The sequence below is a fragment of the Anthonomus grandis genome, chromosome 16 (genome assembly GCF_022605725.1).
Source record: "Anthonomus grandis grandis chromosome 16, icAntGran1.3, whole genome shotgun sequence".
Classification (NCBI taxonomy): Eukaryota; Metazoa; Arthropoda; class Insecta; order Coleoptera; family Curculionidae; genus Anthonomus; species Anthonomus grandis.
The window spans coordinates 16218887-16244065 of record NC_065561.1 but is presented as its reverse complement, the minus strand read 5'-3'; the positions used below and the strand labels follow the sequence as shown (position 1 = coordinate 16244065).

General features: G+C 34.4%; 2 protein-coding genes across 2 annotated transcripts in view; both read left to right on the top strand.

Annotated features, from left to right (window-relative positions):
* Positions 1-25179, top strand: part of LOC126745892 (mitochondrial import inner membrane translocase subunit Tim21) — a 580089-nt gene that overhangs the window by 169043 nt on the left and 385867 nt on the right. The gene's annotated exons all lie outside the window — the stretch shown is intronic.
* LOC126745886 (T-box transcription factor TBX20-like) overlaps positions 1-25179 on the top strand; it is a 108287-nt gene that overhangs the window by 55829 nt on the left and 27279 nt on the right. Inside the window, exon 3 of the mRNA XM_050453922.1 lies at positions 3912-4185. Coding sequence (XP_050309879.1) covers positions 3912-4185 — 274 coding nt within the window. The remainder of the gene's footprint in view (positions 1-3911; positions 4186-25179) is intronic.

The following is a 25179-nucleotide window of genomic DNA, read 5'->3' as shown; positions in this document are numbered from 1 at the left end:
TTCTGGGTCGCATCTAGGTGCTTGGACTTTTGACTTGCTCGGAGAATAGGAACCGACTGGTCGGGATAGGTTTGGTTGCATGTATTTATGAGGTCTGGGTGGGATGGTATTGGACGCGAGCCTGTGGAGCAGACCACGCACCCTCAGATTGCGGAACTTTTGGCTAGCGAGAAAAGGTAGGGCGGAGGTGTGAACGTAACCGGTCCTTTACGGTGTTTTTTGGTGATAAATTAGGTTATTGATGGTTGGATTGGGTTTTGTATGAGGTATATTTTTGTGTGGTTATTAAGGATGGGAATTGGGATTTGGACATGTTAGGAAGGAAACGAACGGACACTGCGAGAACCTACACCTCGACTCCCAGCAATAGTTTGATCGCCGGGTTGGAGTTTAATTTCTCCAGTTTTGCCATTAAGTTATCGATTTTTTTTCCAGGATCCCGTCGGGCAAACTTAAGAGATTTAGGAGATTTGTGTTTTTAATTGATAAATCGGGCCGTTTCATGTGCGATAATGTATTGCCATCCTTTGGCTCCGCCCACCTGTTATTAGAGTCCGAGTCGGTCGTTCTCAAGGTCTCAGCGAAGCTTTTTTTTTTGGTTGTTTGTGTTTTTTGTATTTGGGTTTTTTGGGCAGCGCCAATAGCTCGCCGGATGGTCACCGCCGCAATTGCAACACTCAGCCGGGGTTGCTCTGTTTTTTACACATTCTAAATAGAAATGTTCGCCCTTGCACTTGTGGCAACGCGGTTTTGCGTTGCAATTACTCAGGACATGACCATATTCTTGGCAGCGATGACACTGCCCAATTTGCTTCCTGTTTTCAATAGTCTGAGTCCTTAAGCGCTCAACGCGGACCCTAATCTTTAAAATGTTATCAATTTCAAACACTTTCTCCTGTTCTTTGGGGACGAGGAATCTGATGAGGTCTGTGGGTCTTCGTCGGCCTGGCCCGTTTTTAAACCAGCCCAGTTCCTCCGGCTCAAACCCCATCACTCTCAGCTCCTCCTCGACCTCTTCTAGCTTGAAGTTTTGGTCAAGTCCTCTCAATATCACGTTCAGTTTCCTGTCCTCCTCAAGGAAGAAGGAATGGAATTCCATTCCCTCCTCCTTGAGAAGTCCTGTTAGTGCCCGGTGGTCGTTAGGAGTTTTGGGGAAGAGTGCTAATCCCAATCTGTCTTTCTGCACTTTTACTATGTTTATTTTTTTTTCACAAAATAACTTGTATTTTGCGGCCCAGTTTTTTGTGTCTCTTAACACTACTTTTGGGACTTTGTTAATATTTCTGCTGGGATCAGTGCTCCTCCCTTTGCCCGCTAGGGAAAGGTCGTTTAAGGGCATATACAGTGGATTTTTTTTTAAATTTTGGTGTAGAATTTTCGGTAGAATTTTGGATGGGATCTGAGGCTGACGATGTTGAGTTCTTTTATTTTTACGCTCCTTTTGATTTTTATCACTAGCCAGACCCTTCTGTGCCGTCAGTTTCTCTTTGAGTTCGGAATTTTTGATGGTAAAGGTTTCGTTTTGAGTCAACACCTCCCCGAGTTTACATTTCAGGTCCGAGATCTGCCCATTGAGAGATTGGTTTTCAGAGATTAACTTATTTATCTTTTGTTCAAACAGTTGTACTTTCTCGATGATCTGAGAGTTTCTAAGTTAAATCTCATACATTTCGTTTGCGTTTCTCTCAATTTGCAAATCTCGTTCCCGAATTTTCTCCTCGAGTTTGCGTACTCTTTCCTCGCTTTGTCTAATTTCCGCACTCTGGGTTGGCGCTTTGCCAGCTCCCAGGTCGGGGTTTGGAGTGGTTTTGAGTGAATTTGCTAGTCTGGTATGGGGTTTAAGGAACTTAGAGGAGTCGTCGAAGTCTTACCCCGCTCTCTCTCTTGTCTGCTTGTCGTTCTTTTGTAGTCTTCACTTTTGGTGGATCTATCCGTTGAGTATCCATCGGACACGTCCACTCTTTGCTTGTCCTCTGTTTTTTTCGGCGATAGTTGTGCCCCCCACTGACGATGATGGGCGAGTCGACGTTTTTCTCCGCCGTTGTTACTTTGGAGTCTTCTCTACTTGATGAAATTGGGTGTATCGCTGTGTATTCAATGGATGACTTTTAAACTGACGTGCTCTTATGGCAATCGAATCACGAATGAATGAATGAATGAACTGAAACTCATCAAGTCATAGGAAACTTAAACCTACAAAAATTATTACGTAAATTATCAAAATATTTGGGTACTTTTAAAGGCTTTGACTAATTCTTTTTTAATCCATTAAAAAATTATTCAATGATTCCAATTATTCTAATAATTTTCTTGTCAATTCTAATAATTTCCTTATATATAATATAACTGTTAATATGTTCTAATATAACTGTTAGCAAGGACACTTGTGAGGATTTGTAAAGATTACCACTCTTAAAGTATGTGTGTATGTTGCTACAATTTTACGCCCGAATTATTGCTGCATCATTCACTACTAATGAATTTTTACTAGGTTATTATAAAGTTGTTGGGCACCAAAAATTACAACCATTTTTATAAATTCTTATCATGTAAATAAAGAAGTCATTAACTTATATGGTTTTAAAATTAGGGAATATACAGCTATAATGTGGGCTAGTAATTGTGGATTAGAATGGAAAGAAAATATATTTTTGAGTATTTTTAGAAAGATCTGAAAAAAAACGAACATGGATGAAAAAACTAGTTTCTTTTAATAGCCTCTAACTAAAATCAATGCTACGACGTTTCGTTTTTGAGGGACCATCATCAACTTTTTTTTCTTATAGCTACTATGAAAGATGATATCAGATTTAAATAGTCCCTTTAATAACCGTTTTATCGATCTATTTTACATTCCTTTTAAAAACACTTTAAAAGTAAAAAATGTGAATTTAACATTTTCTAAACATCTCTCTCTTTCTCATAAACGCCTAATGGAATAAGTTCCCCAAATAATTGTTAGATAACTTAATATATTTAGATTGTTGCAAAGCCTTTGATAGTATCAAGATTTTTTTAATACACTGAAAAAGTTTTATACAAAGAACTCAAGAACATCAAAAAAATGACGTTTCAAAAGGTTAAGTTTCAAGAACTTAAATCAATAATATTTCTACATAAGTTTTTTTTTCAATATATTTGGATCTTTGTAAGGTTTTTGATAGTATCACGATTTTTTTAAACCATTGAAAAACCACTTAGCAACTTCAAAAGGCTTGTGTTTACATGAAAACTTGTAAGAACCTTTTTAGTAAAAAAATTGGTGCAACTTTAGATTCTTGCAAAGCGTTTGATAGCATCAAGATTCTTCAATCAATAATTCCAATAAATTTGTATTTACAAGGAAACTCCTAACGGCGCTTTACAGTACTTTAATCGGCTTAACTTTATAGGTTTTCTCTCATAGTGAGCAACAAACCAAAAATATTTATATATGTAACTGCTTTGAACTTAAGTGCCTATACACGTGTACAAAGCTGAACATCTGTAGGGTAATCCAGAATTAAATGTCACCACAGATCGCTTTAGAGTGGGTAACAAATTGTTCCACGATAATCTTGTCATTGAGCAGCTGAACCCACTAATACCCACGGTATACTACCACAATCAGCACCGGATACGGTTAATAAGTATTTGTTTCTTCGCGTAAAGTGGCTCGATCGAGTGGATTAATTTTTTATCTTAAAAACGGATAAAGGTGTATCAGTGTTTTTTTGCTTAGTGACATTTTTTATTAATCCATTTAATCGGTAATCCTTGGACAAAATGACTATATAAATAATAGCTTTTTTGCAATTTTTGATTAAGCCGGAAATCGCAGAAACTATAAGGCAAATGATAGAAAATTAAAAGCAATATGTGCCCATTGCATTAGTACAAGAATAATACAACAATATTCTTTTTATTTTCAGACGAATGTTTCCAACAGTCCGGGTGTCCTTTACAGGAATCCGACCGGATCAGCGTTATGCTGTTCTACTAGACATCGTTCCAGTGGATAACAAAAGGTATCGGTACGCCTACCATCGGTCATCTTGGCTGGTGGCTGGAAAAGCAGATCCACCAGCACCATCCAGGATATATGCCCATCCAGACTCGCCATTTTCTGGAGAACAGTTGAGGAAACAGGTCGTGTCGTTTGAAAAAGTGAAACTGACCAACAATGAGATGGATAAGAATGGACAAGTAAGTTGGAAGAATAATTGTATGCAAGTACTTTATTAATAAATAAGATAATTGTTGTGCATTATGTGCAAACCCAGGAGATCTTAAATCCGTTTGTTTAGAGAACTTTCATTAGTCGACGTCACCATGGCACAGTTAGAAGTGTCTATCTATGCAGTGTTAGTTAAGTAGGTAAATAGCATTTGGTTTCCCTCTCATTTAAAATTGTAGTGAACAGAAACAGAATTTCTTTGAAATTAGCAAAATCAGTGGGATACACTAAAAAAAAATACTCAGTCTGTAACCTGAAGAGAACATTCAAAAAAATTTTCCTTACTAATTATAAACCAAAATATGCCAAATCCTTAAATTAATTGCAATCAATTGCCCAAAGCAGTAAAGAGTAAAAAATACAGCTTGACAAATCGATTTTTCTATCTCGCTCCCACACTTAGTATATTTAGTCGACGTCCGACCTCTATGTAGTGTTTTTTTTTTTTTTTTTTTTTTTTTTTGTTGACGTAAAAAGGTAAAATTAAGTCCAATGCTTCTGATTTCAAGCTTTACTTTGCAATAAATGGTCGTCATTTTAGAGTGTGAGTATATGATAAGATAGATCAGTACAGAGAATCATTATTGACTGAAATAATTTCATACATATTAAATAGTCTGAAGGCGGCATGTCTTTGAGAAATATTAAAGAGACCTCCCTCTCAAGATCCCTAGTTTTTAGAAAATTACTGATCACACCAAGCAATCTTCTTCTTTTACAAATTCTACTTAGCTATTTCTAAGTTTAGGCAGAGAAGGAGATTTTTTAGACTCAGTAGAAAAACTCTCGTATGTAATAAATTGACATTTGGACCTAACTGATAAGCCGTATTAGAAGTGATTATTTCTCGTGACCTCGGGTTGTATATTTGCTTAATTTCGTTGCTTAAAAAAAAAAAAAAAAAAAAAAAAAAAAACTTCAGATGTTCAATTACATATTCCGTCGACGTTATTTCGATCTCTAAATAATTGATCGTTTTAGTTTTTTTTACCTATGCATACCTCTTTGAGAACTCCTAAAGATGCCTCCCTCTCAACCTCTCTAGATCTCAAGAAAATAGTGTAAAAAAGTTTCCCCTTCTATTTAGAAACCAAAATATGCCAAAATACTAAATCAATTACCCAATGAAGTGAAGATTGGAAATGCATCTTGAAAAATCGATTTATTATCTCACTCCCATGCTTAGTAAGAACCCTATTGAGCCTTAATTTTGAAAGATCAATTATAGGCATGATCATCACGAAATTATGTAATGACCTGCTTGCGGTACATTTTTTACATCCGTAAAAATAATAGATTCAGATTGGACTTATATCATACGTACCTTTTGCGAAAATCAGAATATAGCTTTGCAAGGTCTCAATGGTATGAAGGACCAAAAGTGTCTAAGGAAGTTTAGGAAAACTCAACTCATTACTCTCCCTGTACTCTTCTATCTTCAGTTAATTCGTAAAAATCACACCACAAATTCCAGAACGCTGTAGGCATCCTTGACCCAACTGCTATAGCTGCAAAGATCAGATTCGCGCTAAATGTCATAAATTGACGTTTAGACTTAATTCAGAAACCCTATTAGATGTGAATTATTTCTCGTGATCTCAGTTTGTAATTTTTATTTTTCCTAATTTTTCTTCTTGTTGCTTTAAAAAAAAAAAAAAAAAAAAAAAAACGCTTCAGATGGTCAATTACCCTGTCGACGTCGATGTTTCGATCTCTATAATTGATCGCCTGAAGTCTTTTTTTTACCTATATTTAACAAAACGAAAAAATAAGTAAACTAACTCATAATTCATGATTCTGACTTCGAAGCTTTGCTCTGCAATAAATTGCTTGTGAATATATGATGAGATAGTCATCAGCACAAAAAAAGCACTATTGACTGAACTAATTTCATGCAGATTAAACAAACTAAAAAAATACACTTGTTTGTTGACAATTCTTAAAGAGACCTCCCTCTTAAGCCCCCTAATCTTCAGGAAATGACTGATCACACAACGCAATATTCATCTTTTACTTAGCTATTTCTAATTGTACCCCGAGCATGTTATGAGAAAAATTTTAACCACATTCTCATCCGACATTGACGAATATGGGTCTTCACTTATTACAAAGCCGGTTCGGTCTAACCTTATCAATTTTCTGGTAACCCGCCGGTCTCTCGAACCTCAACATTCCGAGGCACCCTCATAACATTCAGATGAAAGCGAAAGTGTCACACATTCATATTAATCAAACCGAATGTCTAAAAGGATCAAAAAAAAAATCATGCATATTAAAATCTAAGATGTAGATTTTATGGTTACCTGACAGTGGTACGGGCCGAACAGTGTCGCAGTTGTTAGCGACCACTGGCTGCGTTTTACCTTATGTTTATGTATGTACAGTTCTTTGAATGTTAAGAGTTTTTTGGCATGATCGTTTGGTCAGTAGCTCTTATAAGTTGCTTGTAAAGGATCTTTTTAACACGTTTGATTGACATTCTCTGCTTAGTACCAAGCAAACATAAATCTGACTTTTTCCAAACTTAGCTGCGATTTGAATCATTTCCTTCATTAAACTCCTTAACTTTAGCATATCCTTTGTGAATTTGGAAAGAGAAAGAGCATTTCTCATTAGTGCGATCATTTTTTCGAATCTCTGTTTTGGTTGAATCATGGACTTCAACCGTGGAAACGAAGAATACTCGAAGATTTCGAAATGTGGCTTTACAGGAGGATCCTGAGAAACTCATGGGTGGTAGAGTGACCAACAAAGCAATGATGAAGATAATGAAAAAGGACTTGGTAGTAATTAACACCATCAAGAGAAAAAAAAGCTTGAGTACCTCGGAGATATTATGAGGAATGAAGGCAAACATCGCCTTTTAAAGTCGATGGGGGAAAATAAGGAAAAAGGAGAATCGGTTAATGCAGAACATGGTTCTCAACAATCATTTACGAAATATTTATAGCAGTGAACAGAGTCATCATATCCAGGATGATCGTTAATATTCGGAATGAATAGGCACTTCAAGATGAAGAAAAAGAAGAATAATTACTGGTAGCAGAGGAGAAATGAAAGACCTAGTGGACTTTTTCAACTTATTTTCTACAGTTAGGTGATAGACAATCCTAGCTCCTACATTCTTTTGATACTTATCTCACTTTGCCAATTAAGGAAAAACAAAAATGATGACAATATTCATGTGATCTGATTCATAGGTTTTAGCCTCATTTTATTGGTTTCTTTGGCATAGACTCCTTCAACGAAATACGTTCTTAGAAGCGAATCATTCAAGCTCTGATTCAAGCTCAATTACCTGATTATAATTGGTTACAATCGATAAACTAAGATTAAGAACTAAGGTTTTTGAGAGGAATATTTGCTAAAGAGAGTCTCTTGATCCGTAAGATTATAGTAAAAGTATCAATAATCCTGACAGCTGGGTATTTTTTTATTCCGTGATAATATGAAGACAATTTGGTCTATATATTTTTTTTTTAGAAATTCCGGAGTCTACAGTGCAAAAACTGGAATATTGTCTTCATTATGCCATTGAAGTAAATCAGCTCTATTATCAGAAATATAAACAGACTTCTCTATTTAATCCCTATGATCATTAACAGAATAATCATTGTCATGTCAAATATATCTGAATTCATTGTTGTTTTTCGTCATTTTATCTTAGCTAGTATCGCCCTAATCATGATTATGTTTTTTCTCTTTTTCTCCTTTTTCTCCAGATCTAAACAACTAATTTGTTGTCGCAGAGTCATGCAAATTCCTCAACCACAAGTGGCGTCTTCTTGCGACACTTCTTCTTCCTTGAATATTTCATTATATTATCAGTTTTCATTCCTTTTCTTTGTTCATCCATCTTAGCACTTCAATATTTGTTATTCTTTCTATCTAGCGAATTTCTCCAGTATGTCCAGTGTTCGAAAGCCATTCATCTCTTATATCTTCTTTCTTTAGGGTCCACGCACCCATGCCCTAAAGCAGCACATATCATCTCAGCAATCTGATTTTCAAGGCCAAACTAATATCTCTTCTGCAGAATATCTTTTTCATTTTCATAAACGCTAATCTTGCCTTTTCTATTCTAATTTTTATTTCCTGGGAGCAGTCGTTGACTTTGTTGATAACGTTAGTTGTGTAGGTAGATTTGTCCGACATTGCTGGTTCTTTTTACGTTCAATGTCGGGTCATATTCTTCAGATTCTTTGATCACTATTATTTGTAAATCTTGGAGTGTGCTTGCTCTCAATACTATATCATCAGCATAATTCCAGTTAATAATACTTAATGCAGTTTCATGATTTCATCCAAATGGAGGTTCAATAGTGCCGATGACAGGATACATCTTTACCTGACTCCTTTTTCTATTTTGCTGGTATCTTGTTTCAATTTTACATACATTACATACAGAACCATTCATCTGATTTCTGTATATTCCCATTCAGCAAAATTCCTGTACTAAACAGTAATAAATCAAACTCTAAGTCACAGATCTCTCATATAAAATGTGATGTTTCCATCTGTATCAGTTTGATTATTTGGAAGATAATTCATTCGACCCTAAGGCTTTCCCACATTTCAGTATTGTTATAGCGTACACGACTTCTCACTTTCGTCTTTCCTATTGTTTATCGATCCGTTCTTCGTTTTTTCTGTTATCCTCAAAGAGCTCCTCTATCTTCAGTTTTTCCTCTATTTCAATGATTCTATTTTGTTCAGATTTCTCTTTGGCTTTCGTGTGTCTCCATCGCCTCTCCATCAGTTGAAGTATCTATCGTAGGAGTTCATTTCATTCATTCTTGTTTTTGAAAATGGATTTTCTCTACCAGGATTAGTTTTGTATTTATGCTTACTTATAAGCTTTAGAAATACGTGTAGGTTTGGCATTTTTAAGACAATAAAACAAAAAACCGATTTACTATTCATAAACGTAATGTTATAGATGTGTCCTCGATCATCCACCACAGTTGTTTTTATCCACCCACGGTTCGCGACGGGGTGCCGAAAATGGACAACAAATTTCTCACCTATAGCCTAACACGAAGAGTTCCTCGCGTCTTAAAATGCATTTATTCTTTGGTCAGATTGAAATATTAACGTTTGTACAGGCTGAACCAGGAGGGTGCCATTCATACGGCCATAGCAGCGGGACTCTTTAATGATTGTCGTAAAATACCACGTTAAATTTAATTTTAATTCTTTGATGATTGGACATCGTTAAAAAGGCGCGTTTTTACTATAAAGTTTGTTTATATCGCGCCACCTAGTGTTCCTCAACGGCCCAAAATGGAAATGAAATTTTATTTTATTTTTCGTAGTTTATGATAATGCCCGCTTGCATAGGGGCCCGAGTTATCGTTATGGGGTCTATAGCTGTTTTTTTAATAATCTTCTTGATAAAAACCAATTATGATTTTTTTTTCGTGATTAAAAGGTAAGAAATTTATGGTGAAATTTGATTTTAGGGTTTAATAGCTTAGGGTAGAATTCTCAGGTAATATAATATAATAGAATTTTTTTTACGGAAACTCTATGGTACACTCGATTACAAGTAGCGTCAGTAATACAATAAATTCAGTAATGTCACAAATAGTAAGATCAAACTCACTAACTGGTCCAATATAAGACAAATAACAGGTAGTATATAAAAAAAAAACATTATTGGACCAGATACATGCTTCATATATAAGCTATATCTTTGCCAAAGTGCTGTCATCAAAGTTCAAACAAAATATATTGTGTCTTCTTGTATGGAGGGAGGGAATGCAAAATTCAAAACGAATAAGAGATCTGAAACATCAATTTGATTGTTGCATTTTTAAATAAAAACGCTAAATTCTTACAAACAGCAAATTGATAAAGAAACAGTGCATTAAGCCTTTAAAGCAATAACTGCTGACTGAATTTCCTTTCAGGAATACACCATCCATCTTGAAACTAATATATTGGTAGAATTTTCATAGAACTAATTCGAGCCTCTTAGTCTCCATCTGTTCTGATCGTCGCCATTAAATATAATGCACATGTAATAAACACAATAATATTTCACATCTTGCACTTCATTTAAATTGTTACGTAAAATTTGATACTTTTTAAACAAACGAAAATCGCCCGGCTCATAAAAACACGTCTAACCTTAGCAGCTGCCACTGAGAAAATAAACTATGAGCATAGATGAATATTTCTTAGATAGGAAACTCTCTTCACGGCCAATTGAACACTCAACCGTCGACTGAATATTGCGCCCTCTGAATGTCGAGGAGTAGTACTAAGCCGAAAAGAAACGAACGTCGTAAAAGCGGGGAATTTAAAACTTGGTTATGGCGCCAAATTTGAATTTCATTCTTTTATACTAAGCGCTTAAAATTAGTGGGAAAAAAATTAGTGTGGTTTTTTTAGAAACTTTTTTTTATAATGCATTTCTCACTTTTGTTGTTTTTGCATTTGCAATTTTTACAAAAAAACGTTTATTGCAATATTGCAAGATTTTTTAACGAAAGTTAGTTCTTCGGTAGAAGTAAAAAGAAAGCCTGTGCAAGCTAAAGAACTATGAGAAATGACCGCTTATTTGACATTTATATGACATATCAACTGCTTGACAGTCCATGTAGTCTCAAGGAGGTAATTTCGCTTTCTTAGCGCCATCTATATGTCGAGGAGTAGAAGCTTTTTTAGTGTTCCGTAAATCACCCAAGTTTTTAAGGCTGTAAACAATGAGTTGAGCTGAAAATGTTGCCATACTTTAGAAACATGTACACCAACATTACGAAAAACAAAATTAACAATTGGATTCGGATTCCCATTATTTTCTGAACACACCTGGCACAACGCAAATTTTTTTTTAATTCAGAAAATTCTAACCAAACTTCAATTTGGCTTCGGGGAAAGATGCCATGTTTAATTTTTTTATTAAGATAAATGGTTGTGGGGCCCCCTGTGGCTCTGTTTTGTCAGTTGCTATAGTATTCTGCTTCATCGCTATGACTTCTTACATCCTCCTGGTGTTTTTCTTATCTACAAGATCGACAGCAGCGAGCATTTGTGGGGACCGAGTGCTCGGATCACCCTGGAAGTTCCGCAGGTATCTGTTCTAGGGCCTATACTATTTCTCTGTATCTCATACCTGATCTTACCAATCTTAATTTTCAGGAAAAATTTACTCTATTTGCAGATGATACCGTACTTCTTTGGCATGATCATGACACGTATTCCACAATAGCAGCTGATCTTCAGGCCATAAATCTTTGATTTGAGTCCAACTTGCTATCACTAAATCATGCAAAAAAATACATTTAATGTGTTTTAAGTGTCTTCCTGGCCATGTACATATCTCTAGTTTTCTCTAGTATATTATATTTAGATAGCACTTATATTTAATTATCACAAAATGTCTACCTGTAAGTTTGGTTCTTTGAAAAGCCGCTCTACTACTACTTTGTGAGTAATTATTCCACAGTTCCTCGCTGAATCCCTTGATGCCTCTTCCCAAGTAGATGTTATTAACACAGATCTGTCCAAAGCCTTCGACAAACTGGACTGATCTTACATGTCTGGTTAACTGGTAGGTCGCACTTTGTAGCTGTAAATGGAGTTCTTTCTCAGGATTAGTAGTCTACTTCAGGAGTTCCTCAAGGGTCCGTCTTGGTCCTTTCTTGTTTGTGAATGATGTATATGAGCAGCTTAGCAGAGTTCTTCATAAACATATTTTATCAAATTCATGAAGACAATTCCATTGAACCTCAAAGATGAGCTGATATAGCATTGAAAAGTTAGCCCTTCTAAAATTATAGTTGAGACTTTGAGGGTTTGGTTTACAATAAAATAGAACAATATAAAGATGATAAGCTTCTTCTGGAACAATGAGACACCACTTTCAGCATGAGAAACTATCAAGTATCAGATCAATGATATTACCTTGTACATTACGAATTTTATTAAATTGAGAAAAAATTTTGTAGCATTGACACCCTCGTATTAATATACTGGGTGCTAGAACTTAACCATTGATAATAAAATCACCTATGAATAAAACTTTCTGGCTTTCTATACTGGTAAGAGAAGGGATATAGTCAAACAAGAACCTGTTATTTTCAATTGGAGAATATAAATAGCAAATATAAAAGAACGATAAGATTAAAGACGATGAATTAATAAAAACGGGTGATAAAGTGAAAAAATATAAACCATTAACCCTTTTCGTCAAAGTAACTTTTGAGGGTTCCCTGTATTAAATAATTATCCAAATATTAATAGGGCCACAGTATTTTTGAAGAAATTAATGGTTATAGTAATATTAGCCTGCAAGTGTAATTTTTTACATAAAATCTGAATCAGTGGCAACATCGCGTTACCAAAAATACTTCAAATCATTGATTCTATTTTGAACCTTAATCAACGTTGCCAAATTTTCCAAGGCTTAAAAAAACCAGACCCTATACGTCTAGTTAGTTACTATTAGTTACAGTTAACCCTTAACACATTTACACATTAATATTAAAATATATTATGTTAAAGCCAATTTATGGCCTTTAACTTGTGTGTTATTGGGAGCCTTTTAATTTGGCGGCGTGTTATAACTCCCAAAACGGAATAAATCACGCGCGGGGTTCTAAAAACAGTTGACGTGAAAACACGAACTAAGGGAAACGCAATTTCCCATTTCAACGGAAAAATTATCACGCCCAGCATGGAAAAGTATTTACGTGTTGCTGATGGACAAAACGCGATCCGACGTATATTTGAATTTTCTTCTGGGTCAAGGCGGTCATATATTACTGTTGTATTTATTAACCAAAAGCTTAAAAGATTTTTAAAATTATTGCCCCTCGAGTGTTTTATGCCTTAAAATTGGGTTTCTTTAGTCGCTAGTGTGGCAGTAATAGTTAAGGGTTTAATAATATGTTAAGCCAGTTTTATGCAATCAGTTTAATGTATAGGTCTTACAGTTTTTTTTATAATGCTAAATAATTTTGTATTAGGATAAATTTATATATTTGGATCTTTTCTGGAAGTATGGTTGGTAAATATTTAATACATTACAAGAAGGAATCCTAAAAATCTAATAGATATATAAAAAACCAAAGATAAAGAAAATAATTATTTAAAAAATGTCACAAACAAATATTTTTTATTTTGCTTTATTAACAAGGAGCAACTTACAAAATTGTCGAAAATTAAAAAGTGCATTAATGATATTGACTTCTATACTACATATTCCTCTTGGTCCCCTGGATAACAAGCCCAATTTTGTTTCATCGCAAAGTTTAAAAAACGTCCTATGGATTTAGATCTGGTAGCATATCTGGCTTTCCTATCCTAAATTATTCTATATACTACATATACTATGTATTCCATATTACCGACAAGCTGTGTCAATAATTTTTAAGGTTATATTAATTCAGATTAACATAATTGTTGCAACTCAGCACAACCAGTAAGTATATACTTACCTTAAAAGAATTTGATGGATTGTTGACTTTTAATCGCGCGAATGTGAAAAGCACGGCTTCAAGTATGACATAAATGACATATAAGCGGTAAATCCCCAGAAAAAAAAGGGAGACTTTGTGCCTCGCTAATTTGTCTCCGTACGCCCTCCATTAAGTGTTATATAAAATAAAGTATTCATAACATTCGGCACTATCTATTATTTTCCATAGGCTACAGGATGAACCAAGCAAATGTGATTCAGTCAAATTCGTCATAAAATCCAGAATCGGAAAGCGCTGCGGTAATTAGGGTAATTAAGGCTTAAGGTAATTTTATTATTAATCTAAACCTTTGCGGTAAACCAAATTTGTACAAAGTACCTGAATATTAAGTGAAGATTTGCAACTTTAGCTTTAAGAAAAGCGAAATCTTCTGGTGTAAATGGCTTAACATCCACCCATTCATCTTTGCCAGCGCTTCCAAACTATCCGATATCTAACTCTATAGCCTAGAGTGCCTAGACAATATTGTTAAAATCGGCACTTAATTATTAAACCTCACTCGTCACGAAACAAACCGAAGGATCTACACGCATGCGTCCTCAAACCCTAAATCCCCTTACTACGATCGAGGAGAGCCAGAGAGAGAGTTGCCAAGCAACGCAATTCCAGCTCTTGCTGCAATAATGATTGGTGGCCTAGAAAGCTTACAATGGCTGCCACCGTGCACTGTCTACACTCGGCACTTGATAAACAGACCGTTTTATCGGAGGGGGAAAAGGGAAAGGTAGGGTGACTCTTACGGTTTTTAGTAGGTTTGCCTCTCGCGACTATAGGCCGTCGATCGCTACGCTACGTAACGGAAACGCCAGGAGACAGACGTTCGTATGTATTTGATGTTAATGTTTCGTTTACGCTAAACGATATTCGTTTTATATACTTTAAATAGAATAAAACTGAATTGATTTCTTCTAAATAAGCCTCAGAAATTAAAACAAACAAATTGGTATAAAAAGTCAATATGTGTGACTTTTTGTTGGGCGCCCAAAAGTTTTAGACAGGTTGGGAAAATGAAATCTGAAAAACGTCTTTTTTTCGGAAAACGTATATATTAATCTGTACTTTTGATAATACTCTGAGAAACCTTATGAAATTCTCTCTTCTTGAGGCTCTACTTTTTGGCCGACGAACGATAGTAGAGATAAGGGAAACTATTGAAAGTATTATCATTAAAACCGGTGTGAATGATAAACTATTTATTCGATTTTAGCAATACAAAATTTGCTTGCAAGATTAATGAAGCTGCTTCAAATGTCCGATCTCATCAGTACTCTATAGTACCTAATAAAAGAGTTCCAGTTTTTTTCATTTAATCTAATAGTTCAAATTGAACGTCATATTTTTGACATCATATTTGAAAACTAGATAAATTTGCAAAACATGATGAAGCGATGAAAGTAATTTTGAGTATTGCCGCAAGAGTAAAGTGATGAGTGGACACTGGTTGTAGCTCAACTTTACTTCCACAGGGTTTCGAATCGAATGCAACCCGATCTGACGTCACGCGAAGCACGTCGGCCAATAGATCGGCGAGTAGATGTGTGGTTGCCGTACCAACGAGCAACGTCATGCATTTGCTGCGGGCACAAAGTATTTGCAACTTTTGGTGGTTCAGCAGTCCCTAAAAAGTTGTAAAAGTCGACGTTTCAGTAGAATTTTTTTTGTGTGAAATATTAATAATGAATCCTATTAAATATATTTTAGAAAATAGGGCATCGTCCTTTGAAGAAAAAGTTGAAATTAAAAAAATAGGTCATCTTACGCCAGATTTGCAAATAAAATCAACGGTAGTATGCTGAATGTGTGGATAAATATAGAAGAGAGTAAAGGTGGTAAAATAATGGCATCGTCACTTATACCGTCTATTATGTCGATTTATACGTAATTTAAATTCAGATGATTTTAATTCCTGTTAGAAGCCCTTTATCATAAAATTTCACAAGCCGAAATATTTCTTAATAGGGATCAATTAAAAATAAAAATGCAGAGAGTATATACAAGAGCCATAAAGAAGTAGTTTGAGATAGGACACTGATGGTCGGAAGAGTGCCGTTTCCAAAATACGGAGTATAAAAATTTTTCAAAAAAATCGATTTTTTCCTCTGTATTAAAAATGCTTATAGCGATTTGAATTAAATTTTTAGGTTTTTAATGAGGCAATTTTTTGAGGAATTTCGGGGGATTTGTCCTGTCCAGAGACGGAGTTGCAGCACGTGTATCTTAATTTTTTTATAAGAAAAAAGATCGCGACTGTTTTTTGGAAAAAAAAAATATTTCGAAAAATTTTGTTCATAAAACAAATTCCTTGCATTTTTGTGCTCCGACGCAACGTTTTCGTGCAAAAAAATAAAATCCATACAAGGATCCTTCAAAACTTTTTTGCCACAATGAAAATTTCATTATCATTACAATAAAACATAAATAATTTACCTAAACAATAAACAATTTAAATTTAAAAAAATAAAGAACAATTTAAACAATAAAAACCTGGTGACCTTGCTGGCCAACAGACTGGACCATTTGTTGTCGTAGTTCTGATCTAAGAAAGCCCTTACAATATAAGCGAAATGCGCTGGACAGCCATTGTGCTAGAACCAGAGTTCTCTCTGATCTCTAATATTGTGTCTGACAAATGATAATATTATGTATCTCGATCTTCTGCAAAAATTGACTTCTGATCCGATCTCCTAAAAAAAGTGACTGCCATACCGTAAAAATACGATAATAAGTATGCATCGACACTAAACATAATAAAAACATGCACATACTTTGTTATTATTATTATGTATTTTACCAAAAAACTGCCTAAAATTTTCGGGAAATAAGAACTCTGGTATGGATTTTATTTTTTTGCATCAAAACGATGTGTTGAAGGGCTGTGTTTTGTGAGAAATAAACAAAATATTTAGAATTTTTTATTTTCAAAAAAACAGTAGCGTATACCTGTATTTTTATAAAAAATTTAACGTGCATGTTCTGCAAATCCGTCCCTGGACAAGTCAAATTACTTGCAATTCCTCAAAAAGTTGCCACTATCATTTAAAACCTAAAAATTTAAATCGCTTAAAGCGTTTTTAATACAGTGGGAAAAAACACCCTGTATGTAATAAATTTTGAAAAACACGTACAGGAAATTTGAAGTCATAAAATGCATTTATTAGTTCAACAAACCAACAATAAAAATAATGAACAAATATAGAAACGACAGTGCATTGAATTGCCTGAATCTGCCAGACTAATTTTGAAAGAATACTGCGACATTTTAATTTTTGATTCTAAAAAGAAGTGTTTTTTAAGAAGTACGATGGCTCAATATAGACTTAATACTCTTGCTATGACCTCAATAGACAAAAAAATTACACAGAATATTTAAGATTTTGATAATAAAATGTCTCAACTATTTGCTGCCTAAAAAATAGAAGAATACTCGGTGCAAAGTCTTAATTTTTTAACTACAAAAATGGATTCAGGAAGCAAATCGCCAAATTTTACACGACTTAGTAAACAAGAAATAAAATGTACTAAAATTAATTTAAAAAAATATAAGTTTTATTAATTAAATCAAAGTTAGATTGAAATACACTTAACTCGGCCTCTATGAACCTAATTGTGATTTTTTCCCAAATTGTGAAAATACATCCCGAATTTAGCGTTTGTAATTTAGAATTTTTTATTTGTAGATTCATACCTGACCGTAAACATGTTATACCCAATATCCAAATGTCATTTATAGTTAGTTTTTAGACTGACTACCAAGTGATCTCAAAACCCCTATTTAGTCCCTCTTCCTTTGGACAACATATAAACAGATAATACAATACATTAAACCAAACTACATTTAACTAAAACTTTTTTACATACCCCTAGTTAAAAATATTTGCAAAGTCTTATGCTGACGGTTTTACCATATTAGTTGAAAAACTAGAGGATCAAATCAAATAAAAAATGCTTTTTTGCATGTATAGTAATAAATTTACAAAAACAAATACATTATTACAAACAGGTAGGTTACAAACTTCTAAAATGTAAATAATTTTCAATAACTTACAACATTGCGGACAATACTCATCATAAATCGTAGCAGTAGTATGTTTTGATCAATAAAAAAATTTTAACACTACGTGTAAATTGCCTATTGTTCTCTATACTTTTGCATTCAAGAGGCAAGCATTATATATTTTTATACTCTTATATATTATAGAGTATTTTGTAAGAGATGATTTTGGAATGCACAGACTCAAATTCTCACTATGGAACCTGGTCCTATAAGCATTGTGACTATGATCATAAGGTCCCTTGTATTTCTTTAGGACTAATTGCTTTCTTCTAAATAAGTCTCAAAAATTAAAACAAACAAATCCGTATAAAAACTCGATAGTCGGGATATGTGTGACTTATTTTTGTTGGGCGCCCAAAAGTTTTTTACAGGTTGGGAAAATGAAATCTGAAAAACGTATTTTTTTCGTAAAACTTATATATTAACCTATACTTTTGATAATACTCTTAGAAGCCTTATAAAATTCTCTATCATTTTGATTTAAGGCTCTTTTTTTCGCCTACAAACGATAGTAAAGGTGGGGGAAGCTATCATCATTAAAATCAGTGCAAATGATTTACACCAACTTCATATATTATAGAGGATTTTGTAAGAGATGATTTTGGAATGCACAGACCTAAATTCTCACTATTGAATCTGGTCCTATAAGCATTGTGACTATGATCATAAGGTCCCTTGTATTTCTTGTGAACCAACTCGACTGTCATCAAAATAAGATAAACTGACGGAGCTAGCCAAAGCTTCGTAACCACAGATTCATTAGAGCTCACATAAATATATTTATATTCCTACCAACTACCCAACCCTGCTTAATATTTTTTTAATCAAACCCACATAATTTAAGGTAACCCATCAGAACGCGAGTCCCCTCAAGCGTATTAAACCGTGAAGAATCTTTTTGTAACGGTTAATGGTTTTTTTAAAACGGAGAAGCCATTTCTAAGTTTGTTATCACTTACCTGTGAATGGTTATAAGGCTGCCATGTTGAACAATGAACATGCATCATAATCAAAGTGGTGTTTTTTGATTTATTACGCTTATATCTTTATTGTTCTTTTGACATGATTGGGACGATAAATTAAAAGTCTCTTAAGCAAGTAAATAAGGTTTTCAGATGATTGATGGATGGCTTGAAAAAATTACGTGAGATAATATATGCTTCTTCCAGTTATAGATTCAAAAGAATAGATTTTTATTGCAGCTAAAGTAGAATCATTTAAGAATAAAAGTCTACCAAAAATAAACCAAAACATGGTTATTGACCAGAAAAGTCTGCTGGCCCGGGTAAATAATAAAAGTCAGTCCATAGAAAGGATTTATTTATCCGGTTATTTTCGAGCATTCAGTAGTGATTATTTATTTAAGCCCCATGAATGAGACCCCAACGTTTTGTTGGTGGCAACCGAAGCCCGCCGTTCAGGTGTAAGCGTGTTTATAAAATTTATAAGATAACTGGCATGCCCACGGATTATGTACCTTGCGCCATTCAATAGAACAGGTGAGATCCTCGGGCCATAAATATTGTGTTTTATTTGACCCGCAGTCTTATAAAGGTTAAAATGGTAAATACAGTCGATAAAGTTAACTTTTCATCATGGAGATGATGAAGAAAAGTGATGTTTTCAAGGTACCTACATCAACATTAAAGCATTTTATTGTGGTATATGTTGCCGAGCTGCTTAATTTATTTATTGATCTAGCTGGATCTAGATATCTGCGTCTCTATCACACCAAGTTATTTTAAGGGGGCTACCACTTAACATAAGTTTTCATAGGTGTCTACTTAAAATACAGTCATAAAATCTCTCGAGCAGATCGGCTGAATATGTTGACTACATCAGAGCTTTTGATCTGGTAGATCCTGACATTCTGGATTCAAAATATCGTCACATAGAATAGTGGTAGGCATAAAATAATAATTTTAGGAATCAATGAATATAGACCAACTTGTCCATATACGTTGCTTCGTTTGGTCGCTAAAGGGTACCAAAGTTTTAAAGGTAAAATGGTTTTTTTTTTAAGTAGCGTCTAAATATCTTTATCAATTTTTACCGCAAAAAAATAAATTTCATTATAGCTAAACCTGCCTAATAATTATTAGAGGCAACTAAATTAATAGGTAAAACTTGAAAAAGAAAGCAATTTAAAGAACGACAAAACAATTTTATTTGGTTCTCAAACATTCGGTTGTATAATTTTGATATGTCACCAAAAATATTTACTATCTAAATACAAGCTGAGCTTGTTCAAGCGTATTTTAAAATTGTTCAGTTATTAATTTTTAACCAGTGATTCTAAACCATCCATCCTTTGCGAATATTAAAAGACAAAATGGGGAAACTGGTAGGTTAAAGCCAAACAATGTTAATCAAGAATGCCCAAGTACTATTAGAAACATGAAAGTGGAAGAAGGGATTTTAAGGAGAATTGAAAATGATCGTAAAAGAATATATAGATTTCCAAAATTACCATAAATAATATTCTTCGGGAGCGATTACTTCATCCTTATGATCTTCAGTCTTCTGATATGAAACATAGATTAGGTCTACTCAACCAGACCAATCCAATTGTATATTCAAGCCAAGTAAAAGTATAATTAAAAAGGTACATGTTATATAGTTATGTGAACCTTGTCATTAAACATTTATGTACTGGGTATTATCATATAATAATGTAGCGTTGTGAAAATGTCTGAATAGTATTGGTTAGGAGACCTATGGCACAAATCTTCAATGAAATTGCACTCAGACTATCAATGTTTAGAAATACTGGATTACACTCTGGAAATTCAAAACAGACCAACTACAGATTCACTAGTTCTTGGACTACTATTCCTGCTAATACATATCCGGCTTCCTCTGAAGAGAGGCTCCTCAAATCCACTAATATTTTTTCTGCTCTGCTTATCTCCATTTCCTATAAACTATTGCCTCTTTCCTAAATCTCAATCCAGTCTTTTGTAGCATTCAGGTATTTAAAAATGCGTCTTCTTGCTTTTCAAAGTTGTACTGTTGGTTTGTCTAAATATCAACTCAGAACCGACACGTTGTATGTGATATCTGGTCTTGTTATAATTAAGAGATACATTAGGCTACAAATTACTCTTCTATAGAGTTTCGTCCATTGAAAAGTTTTGTTTCATAGGTGTTGCAATGTAACATCCATCACATTGATCTCAGTCAAGAGTCTTAAAATTACCCTTGTGTCAATTACTCTCAATCCATCTTTCAGTTTGATAATTTCATATAAATCTTGCACAAGTTTCTTGACTTATATGGGGTTCCTAAAATTAATGCTTGATCAAGAAATAATAGTAAGTATACATCTTCATGGATGTGTAAACAGTGATCATATTTTAATAGTGCTAAATTGCACTTGAGCATTGTTTGTTTCATTCGCCTGCAATTTCTGCCTTCGACCATGCTGAGACCAGTCTTCGGATCTTGAACCATGAAAATTAGCCCCTCGAAAATAACCTATTCCTTTAAATCTATTTTGTCTACATTCTGTCCTTATAGCATATAAATTACTCTTGATTTTCATTCAAAGTCATTTTACGTACAGGTTTCCCTTGATGTCTTCATCTAATAACCTTGACTCTAAAAAATCAATTTTTATGGTCTCTATGGCTGTTATTATTGATTCATATTCCCCATTTAGAGATAGCAATAAATGGCATACTTTCTCTTCTTCCTCCAGTTTGGATCCAGCATTCTCCAGATGTCTAATTAAGGTGTCGAATGTCAAGAAGTAGTCTTCCAATTTATCACCTCACATTTTCCTTCAAAGATATTTTGATCTGTTAAATATTATACTAGGAGCCTCTTGCCTTTAGAATCCTTAGGTTCTCTGAATCTGCCGCAGTTTATATACCAACACTTCTGTAGAGTTACGTAGATCAAATGGTATTTAATACTAATGCACTATTCGATTTTAGAGGATTTATATTATTATACAACTATACATGTGTGTCAAAGGTATCGAAAAAATGGTAAAGAACGCAACCAAGATTCTAACCCCAAAAAAAGACATCTATGAATGACAAAACTGACATTGACATTAATGACAGAACATTAAAGATACATTTACATATTACTAGCTACAGAACTATGACAGATCTAAGAAATATAAATATCAACAACTTAATCTGAATTTCCAATTATTAAATTTTACTGCAGTCACCATTTTATTGATAGGAAAACGCTTATGTTATCTTCTTGTGCTGCTCTGCTCACATAACACAACAGGATCATATATTAAATATATTTAGTAAATAATTATAATAATAAAAATAAATGCTTACATGTGTTACACACATTCACGTGTTTCTCTTCTCGAGAGAACATAACCAACAAACAACTCATTCTAAACTTGACATAATAGTGAGAAAACCATGTAGGGGAGACTGGGGTTAATTGAACCATTTTGTACAAATATTTTTTTTCTGGCTAGATAAATACTATAATATGATCAAAAAATAGGTAACCTATAGCTGGGAACTTGACATACTTGACCTAGTAGTTAAATTTGACTATAGATAAGCGAAAAAAATATGCAAATAAGAATAAGTGGTGGAGCATAATGTTTCAAACGACCCCGATCAAGGGTCAATTGAAACACATTATGGGGATAGACTTACTTTCAATTTTTGGTCAGTCACTTTGGCAATTAATGGCAAACATAATATGTGAGCTCTTGTGGTATGCATGCTTCATGCGACCACATTTTGCAGTTAGTACATCGGATCCACTGTTCACCTGGCTTACTTTTATTAAATGGTTCAACACACACCAAACAAAAACATTCACTTTCGTGGATTTTCTTTGGACCCTTCGTTTCGGTTTCCAGATTCCGTTTGACCTTTTGTGTTTTCTTATTAGCTTCTCTTTCTATTTCCCCCTTTTCCGGTGTATCAGTGCACACGGTTGACTTCCTCTTTTTCTTTCCTCTTGCGTTTATTTTTCTTAGTGAAGCTTTTCCGAAAGGCCTAACCACTTTTGGTGAAAACGTGTTATTTTGGGTGTTTTCGGAAATTTCACAATTTTTTAGGCCCCGAGAAGGTATTGGCGTTGGGTTTTGAAACTCATCTTCTAAGGTTGGTACAGTCAGATTGTTTCCTGGATTTGCACTAGGATGATCATTTGGAGGCAACCTATTGGTAACAGATGTAGATGAGGTAGGATTATCAAATGTATCTTCCAAAGTAGGATCTGTCAGATTCAGGTTGTTGCCTGGATCTAAAGCAGGTGAAACTGAAGGTTCGATTGGAGGCAACCTATTTGTGACAAAAGATGGCGAGAAATCTGTCTCTGTAAAAATATCTCTGTTAAAAGGATATATCCCTGTACACTTAAATCCGGCTTGGATATTGCTTTGTGTAAGAGCTAAGGGCAATGAGGTTGCGACAATTCCGGGTAAATCATATATAGATATCGGTTTACCAGGGTGACTACGAATCCAACCGTCACAAGCAGAGTTTATTGCTTTCTTAAGAGGACCGAAAACTATTCTATCGAGGGGCTGACATTTATGCGAGCAGTGGGGTGGGAAAGAAAGCATTACCTACTATTCCATGAGTTTTACAATAGTCTAGAGCTTCTATACTAATATGGGATGAGTGGTTATCCAGTGTGAGTAGAACCTTATGAGCTTGTGAAGAATTTGTGTGCTTTTGAAAGTGTTTTAAGAAAAAGACAAATTCTTTTTCTTGCATCCATCCTGACCCGTTTCCAGTCCCAATACACCCTGGTGGACCATCACGAATAAAATGATCCTGAAACCGCTTTTGCTACAATTCGATTTGGTTTGGTTACTGTTGACCAGTTTCGTCTGCGTTGTAAATATCCTTTGCTTCAAATTTGTCTTGATCCAAAACTTTGCACAATTGAAGCTGGTTGCTCTGGCTAAGCTGGTTGCTTGTGGTGCTCTTATCGATAAGTCACGGTGTCTTGACATAAAACCGGAAAACCAGTCTTCTCCTGCCATGCCGTTTTTAATCCAAGTGTTCGGGTGATCTACAGTAGTGGCCATAATTATAGCAACAAGTACATTTTTCCTTCAAATTATATGATGTGGTAGATTAGAAAAAAGACTGGTATATATTATGATGTATTTTTTACAAAGCTTTTTATTTATGTTTTTTTTTTTGTTACTTTATAAAAGAAATAAAAAATGGGAATTTTTTTTAGGAAACGGGTTGGACAAAATTATAGCAACACATTTTAGAAAAATCAATTTATTTATTCTCCAAAGTCAAAATAAGATTACAATACAATAATATTCTTCAGTATTTAGTATAGTACCCTTTAGCCCTTATAACAGCAATGCATCTTTTTGGCATGGATAAAATAAGTTTGTTTATAACATCATGATCGATTGACAACCAAGTATCCTAAAGAGCTTCGAAAAGTTCTCCAGCATTTTTGAAATTCCTGGTTCTACACCTGTTATCCACAATTTCCCAAAGATTTTCTATTGGATTTAAATCCGGAGATTGGGAGAGCCACTTCATAACATTAATTTTTTCATCAAGGAGAAACTCTTTTATTAGCCTTGAAGAATGTTTTGGATCATTGTCATGTTGAAATTGATATAACAGCGGCATATTTTCTTCAGAATAGGGTAACATAACATTCTTTAATATATCCTTGTACATAAATCGATCCATAATCCCTTCTATTCTGTGAAGAGGTCCCATACCATATCCCGAAAAACAGCCCCACACTAAAACTGAACCACCACCATGCTTAACTGTAGGAGAAGTTTACCGAGGATTAAATCTTTTGCCTACAGGACGTCGAACGTATGCAGCACCATCACTTTTAAATAAATTGAATTTTGATTCATCGCTAAAAATAACTCTGCGCCACTGATCAATAGTCCAGCCCTGGTGTTCTCGAACAAATTCAAGTCGGGCCTTCACGTTCTTCTTGGAAAGAAGAGGCTTTTTTGCTGGTCTGCGTCCAAACAACTTATTTTCAAATAGACGCCGCCTTATGGATCGTTCACTAAGATCGGAACACCCACTGCCATCCAAAAGCCCTTTAATTTTTGAAGAGGACAAAAATGGGTTTTGCCTGGAAATCCGAACAATCATTTTGTCACTTTTTTTTGAAGTTTTCCGGGGACGTCCCGAATTTTTTTTGGGTACTACCAGCCCTGTGTTATTGTATCTTTTCACTATACGTGATACAACTGATCTGTGAAGAGCAAAATTTTTTGCAATGGATGACTGTTTGATGCCTGACTTATACTGATTAATTATAAGTTGCCTCACTTCAACAGACACGGTTTTACCACAACTCATACTGTTATTTAAATAAGTTAATAACTACCAAGAAATCATAATATAAATTGTTTCAATATTGCACTTCAACAGATTGAAAGAGCACTAAATTTCAAATGTTGCTATAATTATGAC